The following is a 20,866-nucleotide window of genomic DNA, read 5'->3' as shown; positions in this document are numbered from 1 at the left end:
TTTGAAGAACTGTCAAAGTTTCACTCTTGACATTGCACAATTATGCCCTTATACCCACAAGAGGAAAAGGGTACCTATCAGGCCTGAACTGGTTGTGTGTGTGCATTATTGTCTTGAGGTGAGAAGTTAGAATGATGGCATGTATAAGCATGCTCTGGTGCTTACCCTGCTGCTCTGTGACACTTTTGTTCCTCTGACAACATAAATAGTGCTTATCATATCACAATCAAAGCAAGAGTGGAACTGAGAGGCAGGCTTAACACATTGCAGTTCAAGAGTTCACTATCAGATAAAACCACAGAGTTCCCTGTCAAAACGTCTGCCAGAACTGTTTTAAGAATGAATGCAAGATTCTGCATTGGTAATGTGCAGTAACATGAAGTTGTTTTATAGCCTGTGTTTAGAAAGATAGTCTTCTAATCAAGGCATTCTCTTATTAGCCCCTATTTAAGATTATTTTTGATGATATGGGCAGATTACCAGGGTGAAATCTGATCAGAAAAAGTCCTTATTGTGCAATAATACAGAACAAAGCAATATCTAAAACCTGTCCCACATGTTGCTGATATGTTCAGGGAGCCTCGTGTTGAGAAAGATACCCCTTCTGCATTCTTTTCTCTCCAAAGTGCATCAACCAGACAACATTTCACCCCCTTCAACAGGCAACAAACTCTGACATCTGAAAGGAAACTCTCAGCTGGTGAGGACCTTTTCTATTTTATCGAGAAAACCGCATTGTTTTACAGTTACATAATCCATTTCCACACAGTGACTGAAGATGTTAAGATGTGTAAAAAAAGTAGGTCTTGTTATTGTCGGGGGCTGCATCCCGCGGCGTGATACTGGCGCTCAGCGTAGGGTTAGACGGCCCCGCGACTCACTGACGCCAGGCCGAGCAGACCCAAGACAGGCAGGCAGAGCGCACACACAGGAGGAGACACAGAAAGAGACAGAGAGCTGCTGTGAAAGAAAAAAAGGTACTGTAAACTTTTCAGGGTTTCTTTTTCTTTTTGTCTGCACCCTTTCGAACATGCTAAATGAAAACTTTTTTTAAAAAATCTTTAATTTCACTATTTGTAGTGTGCACGGCTGTGTTTGCAGGGGAAGTAGATCCCAGCGGTTCTCAACTCAACAGTGTGTCAAACTTTTTTTTCTCCTCCTCTTTTACTCACAGTATCAGACTGAAATAGCAAATGAGACACATTTTTTAGACGTAAATTTATTATTTAGGGTGACTTTTATAAAAAAAATATATGTAACTACAGTAATGTGCAATAATGTAGGCTATCTTACTGTGTATTGCGGGAAAAAATGCCAGTTTCCATAGTAACATTGTTGAAGTGCTGCATTTGTGCCTTAAAAACTGCACTAATTTCGGTTAAATCACTGTAAAGCAGGTATCAGTACAAGCACTTGTAAATATGAACTTTACAGAGGCTTTTCTGCAGGAATAAAATGTTATTCTGCTGTTATTCAACACATGGCACAGGCCACAGTATTAAGCGACAAGATGTGGAGTAATAAGTAGCATTTTGGTGTAATACCCCTTTTCTTCATAATGAATTGAATGTCTGGTCTTTAAAATGACAGTAAATTGTGAACATTTTCAGTTTTATATCGCATGGGAGCATTATATCGCTTGATATATAAGCAGCTGGAACAAGGTAATGTTAGGACTTTATTCACTAAAATGACTTGACATGCCAACATTTGGAGATAAGTTTCCTGTGCATCCACTCATCGATGAATTGACTCATTATTTCCGCTCTGCACTAGTTAGTGATATTTTAATGTCACTAAATCAGTGTATCATGTATGCAGTGCAGCACCCGTTACAAATCTTTACATGCCATCCTTTTACCAAAATGCCATTATTAACTTTTCAGTATTGTATTATCTTCTGACTGATGCAGAGTTAATGCGGCTATTTAAGCTGCACTGGTGTGCTTCACTTGTATCCTGTGTGTGGTTTTTAGTTATGTCAATGTGTTTATGAATTTGTGTGTGTGTGTATGTGAGACAGGGAGAAAAAGAAAGAGAGAGAGAGAAAGTGAGGGAGAGTGAGACCTACAGCAGCTAAGGCTAGATCTCCTGACATTATTGAAGATGACATATCAGATTACCCAAAGGACAAGAATTTGTCCTTGTCCCTGATTTACCTCAATTGTTTTATCATCTTGCTTTCTCAGGGTGTGCAGCTTTAAATTGTGTGTGTGTTTTTTTTCCTGGAAATTAAACAAATGGTTTTTACAGGATTTGAAAGGGCTGGGTTAGTGTTGCTTAAGGGTGAAGCCTCTTTAATAAATTGTAATGTCAGATGCTTTTTTATCGGGTTCATACTCTTCTTCATGCTTACAAAACAATGCATTTACATGTATTTCCCTCAGCATACTTCACATAGCAAACATTACAGTGTTATTACTATCTAACTATCTATTTATGATCATGGCAAAAAAACCAACCTGCTAAACTACAAGGTGCAAATATAGGTTAGCCGCATTCCTGTATCCAAAGAGTCGGTCACAACAGTAGTGAGCAACGTCAAAACCCTCCTGTGTGTGTCTGTGCGGCCCGAACAACATACCCTGCCATGTGTCGGGGTGAAGTGTCCACCCTAACACAACACTAACCCAACACTGAGTGCCAAGCATGGTTGAGATAGCTGCTTGAACCCCCCATGTGTTTGCTAGTTATGTCTGCAGTCATGTGTGGACTGGTGCGTCTGGGACACAAAGAATCTGATCCCAGTTCAGCCTTTTTAAAGTCGTCGCTTGTACCCTGAAAGTACAGGACAATGCTCGCCGTGGTTTTGGTGGCAGGAGGCTTTTCTGGCGTATTTTTGTGTGTGTGTGTGTGTGTGTCGTGCTGGAAGTGGTGCGATGGCTGGATTTGAACTCTGTTGTGCAGTACAGTGTCTTCTTTACCAGGTCAGAGCTGTGTGTGTGGGACTGTGTTTGTGCGGAAAACTGACCCCGATGAGTTTAAGGAGCCTCTCAGGTCAATGCCATGTCTAGTCACTCAGGGCAGCCCCTCATGTCTGAGAGTGGAGTTATTTCAAGCATTGCTCTTAGAGTGTTGTATATTGACATTCGCTTACCACTAGGGCCAGGTATTTAACTAAGTACTTTTCTGGCTTTACTGCCTGAAATGTGTCATTAGTAGAGCCCAACAGATAGATACATATTCTGGGCCAATATTATTGATCACTATTTGCTTATTATATATATATATTATCATTGTTAACAGAAAATGCAGCACATAAATCCCAAATATTTGTTTTAAATCATTTAAAAGCAGTGTCGCTATAACAGGTTAGTCCACTAGAGAGCACTGACAACCTAATTTTTTAAACTCTAAAATGCCCCATTTAGTACATAAAATACCTTGGTCAAAATACTATTAATTAATTAGTAAAATTTTAAGGGATTCTTATCAAAAATGGTAGCGCTTAGTATCGGTACTCGCACTGCAGCACCTAGCTACAACCTGTCTGTGGCCTTGACGTTGTGATGAATATTAGTCGCCTAGCAGTTCGCCAGCTAACGCCTAGACGCTCTGAATCCCTGAACACCTGTTACGCCGGATGAAAGAAAGTGCATGGAATGTGTACTGGGTATTAAATTAAGTATTCAGTTGGTATTGGTATCACTTTAAGGGTGCTTGGATTGGAACTGGTATTATATTTTTTTTAAACGATACTCAGCCCTAGAAATGGGCGTTGGATGTCTGGTCTGATTTATCATCATGTTTATGTATCGTATAGTTCTCGACTTTATTCAAGATTTATTTCCAAATTTAGCCTTTTTATTTCAGGTAAAGTTTTTGTGATTTGACAATGTTGAATATTTGAGAACTTTGGTCTTTTTTGTTTAATGAAAAAAAAGGTTTGTCTATATTGTCAATATAGTATTGTTTTGGTATCTATTGTATCAACGCTAATAAACAAAAATATCAAAGGATAAGTTGTAACGCCTGTGTGTTTCTACAGTGACCAAGAGATTCCAACACAGTGCAACATAAGAAAAGAAAAGAAAAGAAACAAAAAGGCAAAACATAAGCTAATGAAAAAACATCGGTACTACTAGTGCATCCTTAACATATATAAGCCATAAAGTCACAGAAGACACAAGCTAATTAAGAAACCAATTTTCACCAGGTTGATGAAACAATGTCTAAAAGAGTCAAACTGTGCAGAAAACACAGACGAATACTAAAATGCTGCAAGTTGCACAGACATAACAGAAATTACTGGGTACGTTGAAAAATAGTTTTAAACACTTGACAATTTGTGAATAATGTTTAAAAATGAGCCAACGTGATGTTTTCTTCATTTGGGTCTATTTTCTCATTGATTTCAGTGATTTGAGCTCTCTGAGCCTCCGTAGGTCTGAATGAAGCGAGCATCAGTCGTTCGCTTCATGTTGTTACAGATGTGATTTTCCGAGGATGTTTTTGTAAATACATTGAGTCTCAACGCTTTAGTGCCGTTATTAGTATTTATGTAAAAGCACATATAACATCCTCATAGTGTCACTGTTTACTCAGTGAAGACCCTTGAAGGCACTTAATGGAGAAGTGCTCTGTGAGGAGACGAGACACACACATAACGAGCCTCCTCCGTCTCTTTCTCAAAAACACTCACTCTGTCTCAGATCTCTGGCTTTGCCGTCACTCTCACTTTCCTCCCCTCTTTTTCTCTCTGCATCATTTCCCTCTCTCCATCCCTTTTCCTCTTTATCTATCACTCTCTCTCTTCCTGCACTCCTCTGTTTATAGCCAGTGACTCCATTGAGCGGGGGCTAATGGAGGCCCCGTCCAGGACCCTGCTGATAAATAATGTAGCTTCTTTATAATGCCCTGTCCCCGGGGAGGGTCCAGAGAGCATCATTACTGCCTCCTCATCCTACACAGCCCAGGCCTAAATTGATTAACAGACACTGGAGCGGTGCAAAATGATCCATGGGGCTAGTGTAGTGGCTAACAGCTCACACCAGGTGGTTCAAATGCTCCTCCTGTCAGTGTCGCATGATCCCACTCTGTGCTCCCATTAGCCTCAGTTTCTGTCCAGTGGACTAACTGATGGCCATAACGAGCTATCGCTAACGCCATAGCGAGAGAGCATTGCTTGGACTCGGCTGTAGAGAATGTCAGAGTGGTTTTTATGGGGCTGTTGTGTAAATGATGATGTGTGTTTCAGCTTTTATAGGGAGGTGGAGTGCGGCGGCCGAGGCCACTGCAGGCATCTGTGTGACTCTTCATTGGCTCTGTGAGACTCAGCGGTTCATGTCTGCATATTGATGATTAAATTCCGCTAATCAGTGAAGAAATCTTCTTCTCTCAAGGGAAAAAGAGCTACAAGCTCGTTGGGAGCGTTTTCCGAATATCTTTAAAACAAAAAATGTGATAATCCATTGATGGTTTAAGTCATTTATTAAGCAAAAATCTTTGGGTTTTAGACTACCGCTTGGACAAAACAAGTAATTTGAAGACTTTGGGCTTTAGGAAACTGTAACTTCAGTATTTTGTGGCATTTTATGGATGCAAAAATAGTTGATAGATGAATAATATGATGAATAATAATATAATTCATTAAAATATATCAGTTTCTACCCTAATTTGATCAGATCTGAGAAAAACACCAAGTATTCTTGATTTTATAGCTATAAAACTTTCAAGTGGAATATTTCAGATCAAAAGTTGCTGCAGAAATCGTTCCAGCAAAACATCATCGCCTATACATAGGTGAAGGAAAAGGGAGGCACAATGGCGTCTTTGTATTTTGACTGCGTTGCAGACATTTCTAAACTCGTATTGTCCAGAGAACCAACACAAAGCCAGATCAGGACAGCAGACAGACGAACCATCAGACCTGGAAATGTGCGAGAGATTTGGTCTCAGAAATGACAGCAGAGACTTGTGCAGAGGCTGCTCCAGATGTTACAGCGCGTTACATTCATGAATCTTCCATCTGAAACGGATTAAAGGCTGTCTTTCTGCAGCCGGTCCTGAACTGCTGCTGATAGTGCTGGCTGTCACTAAAAGGCCATCAAAGCAGCTCTGCGGGCTGAATGTGGATCAAAAAGACTTGCTGCGTGTCTGGGTGGTGACCCTGGCTACCAAGATGTTGTAGCTGTTTTTTCCTTTTGAACTTTATGTTGTATTGTTATGCCCCCCTGTAAAGTATGTCTTATGCTCTCTGTGAAGATGTTTTGAGTCCATTTTACATCAGACACCCATAAGGTCATAACAGAGCGCCACATACAGCTTTACAGATGTTTAAATAACAATAACAAGAATACTTTATATATGAAGTTTAAATTTCATCTCAATCTTACCTGCTAACTTTTATTCATTGTTTTTATTTTCTTTTATATTGATTTTTCTTCAATGGTCTTTTAAGCTAAAATGTAGTTTAATAATGTCAACAATTCAATGATCCAGCAATTATCGTGTAAAAAGGATTGATAAATTATCATCTCCCAGACTCTCAAATGTGAAGATTTGCTGCGTTTCCTTGTCTAAGTAAACTATGCTATTTAAATTCAGTCTGGTATGATATTTAACAGTGAACATTTTAGAAGCTTGTTGTTATTAGTACCATATCAGCACTGCTTTTGTGAATAAAACTCTGTTCATGAATTTTGAGGCAACATCTATGACAAAGCAGGTTTGAACAGGTGCTTTATCCACATGACATTTTAAACCTGTGCTCCTCCACTATTAACGGTTTTACTACAAAGAAAGGAACCTTCATGGTGTGAGGAGAACAAGAAAGGAAGATAAAAGTCAAGGGGTGGGAAGTTCAGGAAACTCCCTTTTTCCTCTCCCACCCTGCACCTGTGGAAAAAAAACCTGCAGGTCTCAGCAAAAGGAAGTGATGAAAGATATGAAGACATAACTGCGCAGCATGTTTCCTGTCGTTCTCTCTCAGATGGCTGTGAGTAGCACACTTAAGGTGCTAGCATGGTGTAATGTCATAGTTGGTTCTTGATATTCTCCTTTGATCTTCCACACACACATACACATAGACACACCCTCGCCCCCCCGTACGTCCCCCCCTCCTCCTCCTGTTCCCTCCTGTGTTTAGAAGTTCAGCGTCACTTTTTAGATGAGCCAATGTGATTCGGGGGCCAAGCTAAGTATAGGTACAAGTTGCCGCTTTCCTGTCAGTGAGGTTGGCAATAGTAAGTGACTAGGGCCTCCACAACACACACACACACACACACACACACACGTTGTAAACAGCACCTGTTCTCATCAAACTTCCCTGCCTGTTTGTCAGTATGATGTAGCCTACACACGCAGTAGCCGACAAAGATAGAAATCGCTATTCATCCCTTAATCTGAAGGGCCAAGAATAACTCCAGAGCAGCCTTAATGATGTATTTGTTCTTGCTCGTAGGAAATCCAATATACTGCGGGCTTTACTGTCAGAGAGTGATGCATCCTCCTCCTCCGTGAGTCAGTAGGGATGAAAAGGTGGTGGATTTCTGACATGCTGTTTATTCGATTCTGGCGTTACATCTGCACATTTATGCTCAGCCAAACCTCAACCCGTAACTACGTTTTTATCTCCCTAATTGCATTCAGAAAAAAAAGAAAAAAGATAGAACTGGGAGAGCTCAATGCCCTGTTGTTTTCTCCACCCTCTTTTAAAAAGCTCGAATGCGTGCACCTCCTGGCTACTGAATTGCTCCTGTGGGACCCGAGTGAATGGGCACATTTATCCTGGGGTCCACACACGCACTTCCTTTTTATTGTCCCACATTTTGCCAGATTCCTGCCCCCAAAAACCAGTGTTTGTTGGTCTGTAGTGTTGAAGCTTTGTAGGACATTTGCCTCAGCAGGCCACTCATTAAAAGTCTCCTTTCTTTTTCAAACCTCACACATTTATTCAGAGCTGTCAGGAAAACTCCTTTCTCTGCAATGACTGCTTCCGACACACATATGCACGAAAGAGAGCGATTAAGAAAGAGAGTTTTAAAATCTTTCGGTTAAAATAAGTAGCCAGGTAGGTGATATGGATAAAATATCATGGTGTATGTAACTCAATATTGTGATATCAATTGTAGCGGCTCAAGTGGTGAAGCGGGTGTCCATTGATTGCAGGGCTGGTGGTTTGATTCCCGGTCCCCTCCCTTCCGTCCTTGTCCATATGTCAAAGTGTCCTTGAGCAAGGCGCTGAACCACAAATTGTTGATAACTCTGCTGCCATTGAAGTATGAATATGTTTGAGAGGCAAATTGTAAAGTGCTTTGTCTCTTAAGGGATATAAGTAATTGTCACATTAACCCTTATACGGATCTACTATTCCGATCAAATTCATTGTTTTACCCTGAAATTTGATGACTTTTGTCCAAAGTTTTGGCTTTTGCCGGTCAAATTTGATCCATTGACATGGCTTTTGGTTAAATGAATAGTTAATAAGATAGTAGTTTATGATGATTTCTTTTTATGATGCAGCAGTGAAGACTGATGGCTCTAATGGTTATACAATAAACTCCACAGCTCCATAAAGATCTTGCAATTTTCACTTTAAATAAAATACATTTAAATCATTCTTGCTATGTTATATTTTGATGTCTAAAATAGGACATGATATTGTGTTATAGTAGGTGTTTTTTCTGCAAAAATGAGTGGTTTAAAACCTAAAAAATACCCCCTCTCTTCTCTCTGAAACATTAATCAAGGTTTAATCACCCATTTATTGATCAGTCAGATCAGCTGTTGAGGTATTCTGAATAGATATGTGGTTCAAAATTTGGTAGAGACACTTTTTATTAGGGGATTCTTAGACTGGGTCAAAACTGAACCGTAACATACTGTGGGGGTGTAGAATATGAAGAGTATGTAAGGATTAACCAATGATTTAAGAAAATGCTTAGAAGAAGCTCTGATGGATAAATAGATCTTCAACAGTGCTGTTTAAAATTCCTGCAAAGTGAGTCAGGTGTTTAATATGAAGCCTAAATTCCTTCCTAAAGGTGGCGTAGGCTGTGTGCTATACGTGAAGTCCTCTCCTGTGACATTAGTGAGCAATGGTAATGTGACAAGCCATACAGACAGGAAGGCATGTGGAGAATGTACGGTTGGGGCTGATGTTCACAGGTGGGGCGTCCCGTTGTGACTCCCCTCTGCCAGTTTCCCAGAAGCCGTGACAGGCATAGCTATGACAGCTTTAATGGTGACATCATTAGCCCAGCACTGTTCGCTGTGGGTAAGACATCACAGCTCATAAAGCAAAAGAGGATTGGAAGAAGTTAACATCCATCACAAGTGCTTCAACTTTGTGAGACAGAGGATGCAGCGAGCTAGACTAACATGCAGAAGTGTTGTGCATTTTTAATTATCTAAGCTAATCTACTTCTTCTTTTCTTTCACGCAGAAGACTCGATCTGACGTGCTGGAAGCTGAGGAATAACTGAAACTCCAAAAAAGACGAACAATCACTTATTTCAGCCTTTGTCCTCTAAAGCTGGACTGTCCTCCACCTGCTTCTCTTAACTTCTTTTGAACTGAAAGGAGAGGGGAGGAGGGCGGCTTGTCCATCATGAACGTCACCTCGCTCTTCTCTTTCACCAGCCCCGCGGTCAAACGGCTGCTGGGCTGGAAGCAGGGAGACGAGGAAGAGAAGTGGGCAGAAAAGGCAGTGGATGCTCTGGTTAAGAAACTGAAAAAGAAGAAGGGAGCCATGGAGGAGCTGGAGAGGGCTCTCAGCTGCCCCGGTCAGCCCAGTAACTGTGTGACAATCCCCCGCTCCCTGGACGGACGGCTGCAGGTGTCCCACAGGAAAGGTCTGCCGCATGTCATTTATTGTCGGGTGTGGCGCTGGCCCGACCTGCAGTCCCACCATGAGCTGAAGGCCCTGGAGTGCTGCGAGTACCCGTTCGGCTCCAAACAGAAGGATGTGTGTATCAACCCCTACCACTACAAACGTGTGGACAGTCCAGGTGAGTGATGTGCTCCTGAAATAAGGTGGATCAGATTCTCTTAACACCTCAAGTTGAGGTATTTGAATTGGGAGAGTAAAAGTTGGATTGATGCAGCACTAGAAAGTACGACACAGATGTTGAAATTATGTAAAATTAAATTCTGCAGAAGGAATCTCTGAATTAAGAGACTCAGACCATGTATGGTGATTGTACCTAGTTCGATTCCAGTAGAAATATTTTCCCTTTTAAAGCAAACCAAAAAAAAAAAAAAGACTCCTTCCTGAAATCCCTTTCTTTTCTTTTCTTTTCTGGTAATGCCTTCTGCACATGTTCACTTGTTGTACTCCACTCCTTTATCTCTTATCTTACTGTTGTCCATCTGTTTAAAGCCACACACACACACATTTCACTCACAAGATTTATTTGAGAAATTTGACCTTACTAGAAGAGGATGTTAAATTCAGGGTCGAGATTCTAGTGAGCTGCTTCCCGTAGTGTAGACGCGAGACAAATCAAACACTATTTGGCCTCTTACTAAACAGAAAATGAGGGTCAGCTGACAAGATAGAAACAGCTGTGTGCCGGGTGCTAGAGTAAAGGGCTAAACGGTTGTGGTTGTGTGTGTGTGTGTGTGTGTGTGTGTGTGTGTGTGTCTGTCTGTGTGCATGCATGAGTGTGTGTGTGTGCGTGCGTGCGTGGAGCAGGAAATTCCATCCGGGGAGAATGAGGGCTTTGTTTTGGGCATGCTCTGTACTGCTTGCTTCTTCTTTTTTTTTTTTACATTTATGCACACATTTACCGCACTCAGGCACACATACACACGCACTCTCACACTTGCACGCGTGTTACGAAAAAGGAGGATACACACACACACAAACCTATGACCACACGCACAGTTTCTCTGGAACAGGAAGCCAGTCACCCACACACAATGGGAGGAAAGAGTTGCTGCCTGCCTTGCACACTTTTTGTTTTAGCAGCGAGTGGAAGACTGAAGCCTAAGGTGATTCAACTCCAGAGCACCTGTCTGTCCTCTCCCCCCTTCTGCACTTCTCCCCTAACACCACACACCCACACACAAAAAAACACACATCCTGTCAATCTCCCTGGACTATTCTACCAAACACCACAGCTGTCCTCCTGCTCCACATATAACCTTTTGAAATAAACTGCTACATTGATGCATTGGCCCGCTGCAGCACACATGGGCTACCTGCAGGAACACTGACAGCAGCGCGGGCCCCGTCTAACATTTCAGCACAAGCTTTATTTATCTGGGCAGGTATTTATAGACACAAGTGGAGCGTATCTCTATGGTTTGTATGTACTGCACCTGAATAGGCCTCACATCAGCCAGGATATTTACCCCAAGTGATGAATTCCTCAAGATTGGCTCGCCTTAAAATCTGAGAGTCTGGCCAAATACTGCTGGCTAAGACCAACAGGCTGCAGACTGACATTTGGAGAATGCAGAGACATCTGCGCTCCGAACGTAGACTGATGGAGAGCACCAGAAGGAGATTTCTGCATATACTGCAATCAAAGAACTCAGTGCTTATTGAGTCTGTATCTTTACATTTGTATAAGTGTGTTATTGTGATTGTGTAGTGGTAAAAAGATCTGTTGAATAAATAACAATGAATACATAAATGTATTCATTAAAACCCAGTTGGAAAATTGTTGGTTATATCAGCTAAGTTACATAACCCCTGAAACAATGAGAAAAAGAAAATGTAAGAAACAACCTACAATAAAACCCATCAAAACTGCACACTTAAAAGAAAGAGGTGTTACACACTCAAATGTTTTTTTGAGCTGTAAACTAAATGAGATTTCTGTACTGTGTTGAAACACATCAGTGCTGGTATTACTATTGACAGACACCAAATTTATAAAAAATCGTCCGTTCATGGGTTGAAAATAGTTAAAATATCATCATCTGCTGTTTAAAATCAGCCCGAAAAAGGCGGGGCCAATGCTGACGTAGAGTCAAAATTTATATAAATGGCACAATGTTTACACCCACCTCCTTCAGCACCCACCCTTGAGTGTGAATATGTGAGACCCTGCAGCCCACTCGCGCTCATTTTCTAATATAAGCTGATAGAGACAGTGCTGGAGGAAATCTCTCCAACTGTGACTATCCATGGGAGGAAATGCTGCTGGCAGCCACAAAAACAGCTGAAATCCTCTTTGCATTTCGTCCTGCAGCTCTTTCAGTCTCCATCTGTCTGTTCCTGCAACTATCAGCTGGCAAAATCTTGTTTTAAAATGTTAAATTGCAGTGTAACCAGAGCTTCACTGTTACTGAACATGTCTGCTGCGGAGTGCAATTTTTAGTAGTGTTACCTGCATTCAGGCTGCCCCCTAAAGATCCAAAGATAAGGTCAACAGTCAATATCACCTATGGGGTCAAATAAAACAATATGATTTTAAAAAGACTGATTTCAGAAAATAGTGAAAAACTTCCATCATAGTTTACCAGAGTCTAGAGTGACATCCTTTTAAAGAGACTTGAAACTGAAAGTCTGTGGCACTTTTTTTATAAATGACTTAAACACATTGTTGATTTTCAAAACTGTTCCAGTAGTAGTGTTTTATTCTGCTTATGGGTAAAGTACAGTTTCAGCTAAAGGATTGTTGTTGGACAGTGTCTGAGGCCTGTTTTAACTATTTGTCTGTCTTTGTTCACAGTGCTGCCCCCTGTGTTGGTACCAAGGAACAGCGAGTTCAATGCCAAGCATACGATGTTGCCTCGCTTCCGCAATCCTCTACAACAGAACGAGCCACACATGCCCCAGAATGCCACCTTCCCCGAATCCTTTCCTCAGGCCAATACAATGCCTTTCCCTCATTCGCCAGGAAACAGCTACCCAAATTCGCCAGGAAGCGGCAGCAACGTCACCTTCCCTCATTCACCATCCAGCTCCGAGCCCAGCAGTCCATTCCAGATGCCAGGTAACATCTGTACTTTTTTATCTTCCATTTTACTCCTCTTCTTCCATACTGAACTACAACAACTAACCTCTCTGCTCTTTGTTCTGCCTCCTCCCTGATGCAGAGACTCCCCCTCCTGCCTACATGCCCCCAGAGGAGCAGATGACTCAAGATTGCCCCCAGCCAATGGACACCAACCTCATGGCACCACCCTTGCCCCTAGAGAGTAACAACCGGGCAGGTAACCATGGTAGTAACTATCTCAAATACACAAATGTCCTTGTGTTCACAGTGATATCATCCACATAAATCTGTCTGCACCTGCTCTCCTTGATCTGCAGGTGCAAAGGTTTTCGGGATACTTCTTGTTTTTTAAAGGTTTTTTCTCTGTTGTGGCCAAACTCCAATTATACAAAAAAAAAGAAAAAACTCAGTTTGGTTAGTATCCCATATCCTGTCAGACAAAATGTGAACAGTGTGTGGAAAGGATCCGTTAGTTTACAGTGAGACTCTGTGGGTGTGAGCCCAGGGGAAGCTCAAAGCCTCAGCAAATTAAGCCAGGCCTCAGAACAGTTTTATGAGGCCTATAAAAGCAGGGGCTTATGTCATCTCTGCTGGTGGTAATGACTTGAAACTCGTTAACGATAAGATTCACTAATTATCTCCAACTTTCAGATCTGAAATGCGGTGCAATAATTGCTGCTATCTCGACTTTGTGGTTTTGCCTTTATTGTGCGAGACAGACACATCTGAACCTTGCGTTCATGAATACGTAATAGACAATGGACATATAGGAGACTCAAGGGCCGTCTGATTTAAAGGGAAAATCTGTAATTCTGGTAGTGTTGGCCATCAGTTCAATCTGTAATAATAAAAATGTATTCACCAAGTTATTTCCTGTGAACTGGGACCAGCGTTGCTTAAAAGTGTGGTTGGGTAAGGTTTCAAACAAAAGCCCATATTAGCAAAACATATTTCAAAGAGAAAAGAAACACAAATAGTTAATTTAGCAACTCACCATTATAAGCATCCATCACAGTTTACAGACCGACTTCCTGGTTCAACTTTGACCTACACACAGTTTTTATGTGCAATGAGGGATTATAACAGACATTTCAAGTGTGTTCACTTTAAGGTTTTATGTATAGATCTCTCTTCATCTGTCTGAAGTAATTTAGATAAGTGGTTCCAAGCATTTTTGCTCTTGGTCCCTTAAAACAAAGCAATGTTTACTTTGGACTCCTCATCACAACATGCACATCCATGAGGTGTAAGCAATCAAAGAGGGATTTTGCTTCCTCATAATAATGTTAGAGACCTTAAGATGTAAACTGTTAGTTTACAATGTAAATATGTCAAAACAAAATACTATGAAAATCAACAACTTTTTTTTCTCATTTTATTGTCTGGTAATCATCTCCATTGTTGGGGTCCAGATCCACAGAGTGGGAACCTCTGGTTTAGATAATCTGGTTAAATTGTTAGCTTGTTTACAACCTTTACAATTGCTGTCAGACTTTAGGTTAGGGTTATAAATTGGTGTAACAACATCAGTGTGTTCCCAGATCTCTGCATTTATTTTGGTGAGCGTGATGTTACAACAGATAGAAATGATGACCAAAACAAAAGAAATATGGCCCAAGTTGTAAACCTGAATGTTCCTTCAGTGGTTACATTTTTATGAAATATAGTAAGAGGCTGCTGCTGGATACACACCAAGCAGATGTTTGCAGTTAAATTATTCTCACTTCACGTTGGAATAACAGCTGCCAGAACGTTTGTTTTCCACAGCTTACACACAAAATATTTGTACTTCTGTATCATCATACACCCCAGAACCAAAAATCATGCCCACACGTGGTGACAATAGTTGCGGGAAGAGATGTTCAAATGTTTGCTTGGAGTGGGAGTTTGGGGAGTTTTTAAGTTATTTTCCACAAGCTGCATCCTGTACAGAGGAGCTAGCTTCTATTGTAAGCCAGCTCTGGGAAGAGGACAGACAAAACACACCTGCTAGCCACTGCCACGCTACAGAGGAAGTTCAGGAGAAGTATGCGCTTAGATAAACATGATTTATTCCTCTCTCAGAGAAGCTGAGGCCAGCTGGCACTGCCTCGTCCGAGATACCAGGCACACAGGGCATAGCCAGGCACCTTCTATTGACTGTTTGCCTGCTCAATAAAAGTTGGCACACTGTCCACAGACAGTCTGCATGCTTTAGGATGTGTCTGCATTGATTTTGGTGAGCATTAACATACACAAATGTAGCCAGTGGGTCCTATGTTAATGCAAATCTCTATTATGGGCTACAGGGGACAATTTGGAAGAAATAATTGTGCGGATGAGTAAGATTTACAGCTGTGCCTCTACTGGCATTAGTGGCTCCTGGCAGCTTGTCTGCACAGGAGTCAGCACAGAGGAGTCTTAAATGTGCATTAAGTGTGTCTGTGTCTGTCTGTCTGTGTGTGTACAGTGTGTTCAGCTCACTCCTCTGACCTTTTAATGTGTTTCCTGTGCAGATGTGCAGCCAGTTGCCTATGAGGAACCCAAGCACTGGTGCTCCATTGTTTACTACGAGCTCAACAATCGTGTTGGAGAAGCGTTCCAGGCTTCCTCCACCAGCGTGCTCGTTGATGGCTTCACAGATCCCTCCAATAACCGCAACCGATTCTGCCTCGGCCTGCTCTCAAACGTCAACCGCAACTCCACCATTGAGAACACCCGGCGGCACATCGGCAAAGGTGCAGTATGCAGAGCCTGTCAATGATTGCAATGCACTGACTGTCATCAGACGAGACTAAATCAATTCATGTTGTCAATAGATGCTGGCATTGGGATCTACAGTAGAAAAAGAACAATAGCAACAACTTAAGCAAACATTTTAGTGTATTGACTGTTAACTGACCACACTGATTTTTTGGGGCTTTTGCTTTTGTCATGGAAAGAGACCAACACTTTATCCTCTGCTGCTTCTTCTCAGGTGTCCATTTGTATTACGTTGGTGGTGAGGTGTATGCAGAATGTCTGAGTGACAGCAGTATCTTCGTCCAGAGTCGTAACTGTAACTACCATCACGGCTTCCATCCCACAACTGTGTGTAAGATTCCCAGCGGCTGCAGCCTGAAGATTTTCAACAACCAGGAGTTTGCTGAACTGCTTGCCCAGTCTGTTAACCATGGCTTTGAGGCTGTTTATGAGCTCACCAAGATGTGTACCATCCGTATGAGCTTTGTTAAGGTAGGTTTTCAGATTTAAATGAGAAAAGGAAAGATCAGTATTATTTTTGGGGACTGCCTGATATTGATAACTTACTCTACTTGAGTAGACGAGTTGAGTTTTACAGTTGAGTCACTTGTAATACTTAAAATCAACTTGTTGTTAGGGCTCCAAACTTGTAGACATTTAAGAATTTATCAACATTTATTTTGATGATTAAACACTAGTGAAAACTGGACTTCAAAGATCAGTAACACTAAATGTCAGTGTTAAGCAACATCTTGCAGTGCCAACTGACTTTCACAGTGCATGTATACGTGCATGTGATGTATACAAAAATTTCTCTTTTCCTTAATGGATCAATTTTGAACTATTCTAATCAGAAATTGTGTGTTACGATGTAAAGTGCAGCTAACAGTATTTTCTGAGATTAATTTACAACCTTTGGAGGCTTGAGAATGTAAGATCAATACTCCATTTGAAATGGTATTTATCTACAAAATCTCTAAAAACATCACTTCAACACCTTAGCCCCTTTAACCTGTAGCCCTTTGCTGATTGCTGCACTACAATCTACTCATCTCCCTTCAGCTGTTTCTTACTTTTATAATAAGGACTTCCTTTTATAGCACTTTTTTGTCCTTGCCTCTCTTGTAAGTTGCTTCAGATAAAAGCGTCTGCCAAGTGACAAAATGTATAGTAATGTAAAGTAAATGTAAAAACAGTGAGTTTTGTCTATCGTTGGTACACAACTAAAGCTACCACTACTTTGCTGTCTGTAAAAGTGTCTTACTTTGAAAACCCATTTGACGTTCTGAGTTTGGTATATACTTCAGCCTAAACATCTTGATACAAAGTTAAGTATTTACATGGACTAAAGTAAACCTCTGCATTATACAAAAATCAACAAACAACTAATTAGGTGAAAAGAAAACATTTGTGTCCTGATTTTTACACTAAGCCATGTGTTTCCATTTGTTCCAGGGCTGGGGCGCAGAGTACCACCGCCAGGATGTGACCAGCACACCCTGCTGGATTGAGATTCACCTGCATGGTCCCCTGCAGTGGTTGGATAAGGTGCTAACCCAGATGGGTTCCCCCCACAACCCTATATCCTCTGTGTCCTAGGCTTCACTGTCCTCAGCCCTGTGGCTGTCCATACCCCAGCATTTTGGTCTAAGTAGCAAGAATAGGGGCTAGTTGGTCCCAGACTGGTTTGTGTTTTAGCCAATCTGCTTCTTTTTTTTTCTTGTACCTGATGAGGTTTTGACTGAAACACAAGCTGATCTTGGACCTGTAAGGCTGCGCGGGTTGTTAAATGGATTGGTTTGTTCTCTACTTGAAGGACGTCTGAATTGGGCACATTTACAGACTGGGAGAGGAGTAAGCAAAGTGAGCGTGATGCAACTGGAAGATACTTGATCTTTGTGACCAACTGTAATAATTAGACCATCACACTCATCATAACAGAAGTATCCTCCCTGATCTTGCTCCCACAACTTCTCTTTTTCATTGTTCTATTATTCTGACTCATGGTGACTAGTTTGCATCTAAATATTCCCTCAGAAATCCAGATATACATGTGTAGTTACAATAATTATGGGACATTCCAGGTCACCAAAATTGCAGTTGGCCGCTCTTTACTGTCTGACTGCAATGAAGTTGGCATGAAATGTACTTATGACATGTACAAAATTAGCAGGGACATGAGGATGACCAGTATGACTGAAAATTTTAATCATCCCCAGATACTTATATAAGTATGCTGTTTCCTCAAAGTGTTCTTTTTTAAGGTAGAGCTAAATGAATTAAAGCAGTGCAAAGTTAATATAACATCAAAATGAAATCCCATATTTACAGATCATGAGAAAATAATACGAGGGAAAAATTAGGGGGAGTTTGAGAGTTTAGGGTGGGGTTTAGTGAGGGGCATGGCACTAAAAGGGCATTTCAGACAAAAAAAGACTAATGTTTAAATGTCGCTCATCTTGTTTTACACTCGTGTTTCAAATGAATTTTAAGAAAAAAAGACTAGTATTTAGATATATTCACTCCTAGAATATGTGCTGTGCAGTCTGGTTTTGCAAAGCATAGTTTGGTTAGTGTAGTGCTACACATTAAGACTGGTATCTGAACACCAAGCAGAGGCAAGTACAAGTGCAGCTTTATTAGCCCCTTACTGTATCCACTACAGCAAAATCTAATGTGTCAAGTACAGAGTCACACTGAGGACATAAATATTTCAGTGACTGTGCTTCATTCTCTTACTACATTGACTGAGCAAAACTTGTTAAATGACTGTTATGGGAAAATGTTGAGCATTCAAATTTTAATTGTCGACTGAGAAATCCGTTACTGATGTCCCAATATGATTTGTTTTTTTTTTAATAAAATGCAGATTTTGCCATTCAGTTCTTTTATGCTTTGAGCAATCTTACTTGCTATTAAACTGTTATACTCTTTACATTCTTTTTGTATTTTTGAACTTGTTTTCTGTTTTGTTTGTCTGCACTTTGACACATTGCATCTTTGTTTGTTTTGTTTTGTTTTTCTCCTTTTTTCCTGTTTTTGCTCAGTAAAACTCCCAGAAAAGCAGTTTTATTCCATGAATATCAAGTCTCTACTGGAAGATTCAAATAAATTTGTTTCATTACTTGCAACATGTCCGTCTCTTTTATGAACAGTTAGAACATGTTTATGTGTGTGTGTGCATGTTAGCGTGTCATTGTGTGTCTGTTTAATAACAGGCCACCCATGCTAAGAAAATATGCATCATGGTATTGTCAGGGATTTTCAAAAACATGAACCAAACTCTTTGTGTGTGTGTGTGTGTGTGTCTGGAGGTAGACCTTCAATTATAGAGGCACAATGATTAAAAGTGCATCTGAAAGCCAACTTCACTAATGTTAAGTGTAATTGCATTTTCCAGTAAATTGCATGAAAACGCACAAAATAATGTGTTTTCTCTTGTTTTATGGGACAAATTGTGACAGTCCTGGCACAGTTAGAACCAGCTTCCAGGAAGCTCCCCTGGAAATTACTAATTTAAGTGTGTGTGTGTGTTTGTGCGTGCAGGGGTTTCATTTGACTGTACATGACTTGGGTGGCATGGTTAGTCCTGCGGCCTCCTAAGAGTTTGCATGTTTCTCCCAAATTACACACACAGGCACATCAAGTGGACTGGAAATTCAGGATGTCTTTGACTTAAAATGTCTCCAAGTGTGTACCTCGAGTGTTATAGGCCTGAGAAGAACTGACAGTCTGTCAAAGCTGCTTCACTGCCCTGTGTCCTATATATTGTAGATGTGGTTTAATCTATTTGTTCTGTATCTATTTAACTGAACAAAAACACAGATGGTATACTTAAAATAAACACTGGCAGTCTAAGTGGTATATAATCAAAGGATCTCTTTCCAAATCTCATCCAGCCTTAGTGGTGCCCTTTAAGGATGGGTTCACAATTCTGTCTTAAAACAACAGTCAGGTGCCTAAATGAATACAGAAATATGGTTAGCATTCTTCCTGTTCACAATGACCACAAACAGATCTCTGCCTAATGTGTTTACTATGTAAGTGATGAAAGGAAATCCACAGGCCTCCTTCTGTGCAAAAATGCATTTAAAAGTTCATTTGAACTTTTTAATGTAGCTGTCCAATTTAGTCAAACCAAGTAGACATCTTACGAAACCCCCCTCCACAGCTCAACAGGGAACCACAAAGAGGGAGTTGTATATTAAAAAGACTATAGCTTTTGATATCTGCTAGACTAACTCTGTGACTATAAGTGTAATTGTTAACGTAGCTTTGACTATGACAGGCCTCTCTAAGAAAGGTTTCAGGTATTCAAAGAATATAACCCATATAACCAAACATCCATTAATGTTACAAGAATCAATTCTAGATTACCAATTGGGCAAAGCACACCAGGTCCTGGATCCAAGATTTGATGGATTTATCTCTTGACCCTTTGTCAAAATATAGCTTTAAGACCTTAATTATTTAAAATTGTTTTGCATGGTGCACATTCCTAAATTCATTTGTGTTTCACACAACTCCCACACAGACAACCTGGGGCTATTTAATATTAGAACCTCAGAATGTGGGGGTTAACAGGGGCCCACCTGCTCATTTTTGGATATAAAGTCAGTGAAAATGTTCAGTGAGGTTTATGGGCACAAAACAAGCACATATTGGTTACCCGCAAATAGGCTACAATTTGTCAATTTGAGAAACACAACAAAACATCATGCAAGTTGTTTCAGATGTCATGCTAAATATTGAGCTCTGCTGCCACTTGCTGGCTGAAACTGTCATCACTTTGTTTTCATTTTTATTATAATTCGAGTATGTTTTGGGAATGTTTTTATTTTCAAAAAATAGTAAGGAATATGATATGATATACATATAAAGATAACTGAAATAAAAGTAAATAGTAAATGAATAAAATAAAAAAGGTGGGGGAACTTATATATTTACAGGCTTGAGTGATTTTAATGAAGAGTCCAACTTTATGAGGAAAGGTCCAAATTTATGTGATGTATATGAATAAAAAAATGCATAAAGAATTACAATATGAATCAGATATTCTGCAGTCATGGTAGCAGATGATATCTTTGAGGTTAAGGAAAAGAATATGCAGTTGTGAGTTCAGAGCTTCAGAAATGTGAGACTTCAGATGAGTCCAATTCTGATCTCAACAGATGTGAGATAATTTCTGTATCATGTTTACAAAAGGTGAGACACATCAATGTTCATGAACTTACCAATCAGATAATTAGGTT

The 20,866-nt window shown here is 40.5% G+C and overlaps 1 protein-coding gene across 2 annotated transcripts; it reads left to right on the top strand.

Moving 5' to 3' along the window:
* The first annotated feature begins 894 nt into the window (after positions 1 to 894).
* smad1 (SMAD family member 1) lies at positions 895 to 18,739 on the top strand. Of its 2 annotated transcripts, none has more exons than XM_053332429.1 (7): positions 895 to 977; positions 9,386 to 9,950; positions 12,627 to 12,890; positions 12,994 to 13,110; positions 15,389 to 15,610; positions 15,850 to 16,106; positions 17,070 to 18,739. In XM_053332429.1, exons 2-7 carry the CDS (start codon positions 9,551 to 9,553, stop codon positions 17,211 to 17,213), a joined length of 1,404 nt encoding a protein of 467 aa, XP_053188404.1. In that variant the 5' UTR covers positions 895 to 977; positions 9,386 to 9,550; the 3' UTR covers positions 17,214 to 18,739. The 2 variants fall into 2 exon arrangements, with proteins under 2 accessions (XP_053188404.1, XP_053188405.1); XM_053332430.1 differs by having other exon boundaries at positions 921 to 982; positions 9,389 to 9,950.
* The last annotated feature ends 2,127 nt before the right edge of the window (positions 18,740 to 20,866 follow it).

Source organism: Scomber japonicus, chromosome 2 (assembly GCF_027409825.1).
Source record: "Scomber japonicus isolate fScoJap1 chromosome 2, fScoJap1.pri, whole genome shotgun sequence".
In the NCBI taxonomy this organism is placed as follows: Eukaryota; Metazoa; Chordata; class Actinopteri; order Scombriformes; family Scombridae; genus Scomber; species Scomber japonicus.
The sequence above is the reverse complement of the archived record's forward strand: the minus strand, read 5'-3'. Positions and strand labels throughout refer to the sequence as shown.

Coding starts and splice junctions, on each gene's coding strand:
- smad1 (XM_053332429.1), top strand. CDS start 9,551: ATGAACGTCACCTCGCTCTTCTCTTTCACCAGCCCCGCGGTCAAACGG. Junction 13,111..15,388: donor AGAGAGTAACAACCGGGCAG/GTAACCATGGTA, acceptor TTTCCTGTGCAG/ATGTGCAGCCAGTTGCCTAT. Junction 15,611..15,849: donor CCGGCGGCACATCGGCAAAG/GTGCAGTATGCA, acceptor GCTTCTTCTCAG/GTGTCCATTTGTATTACGTT.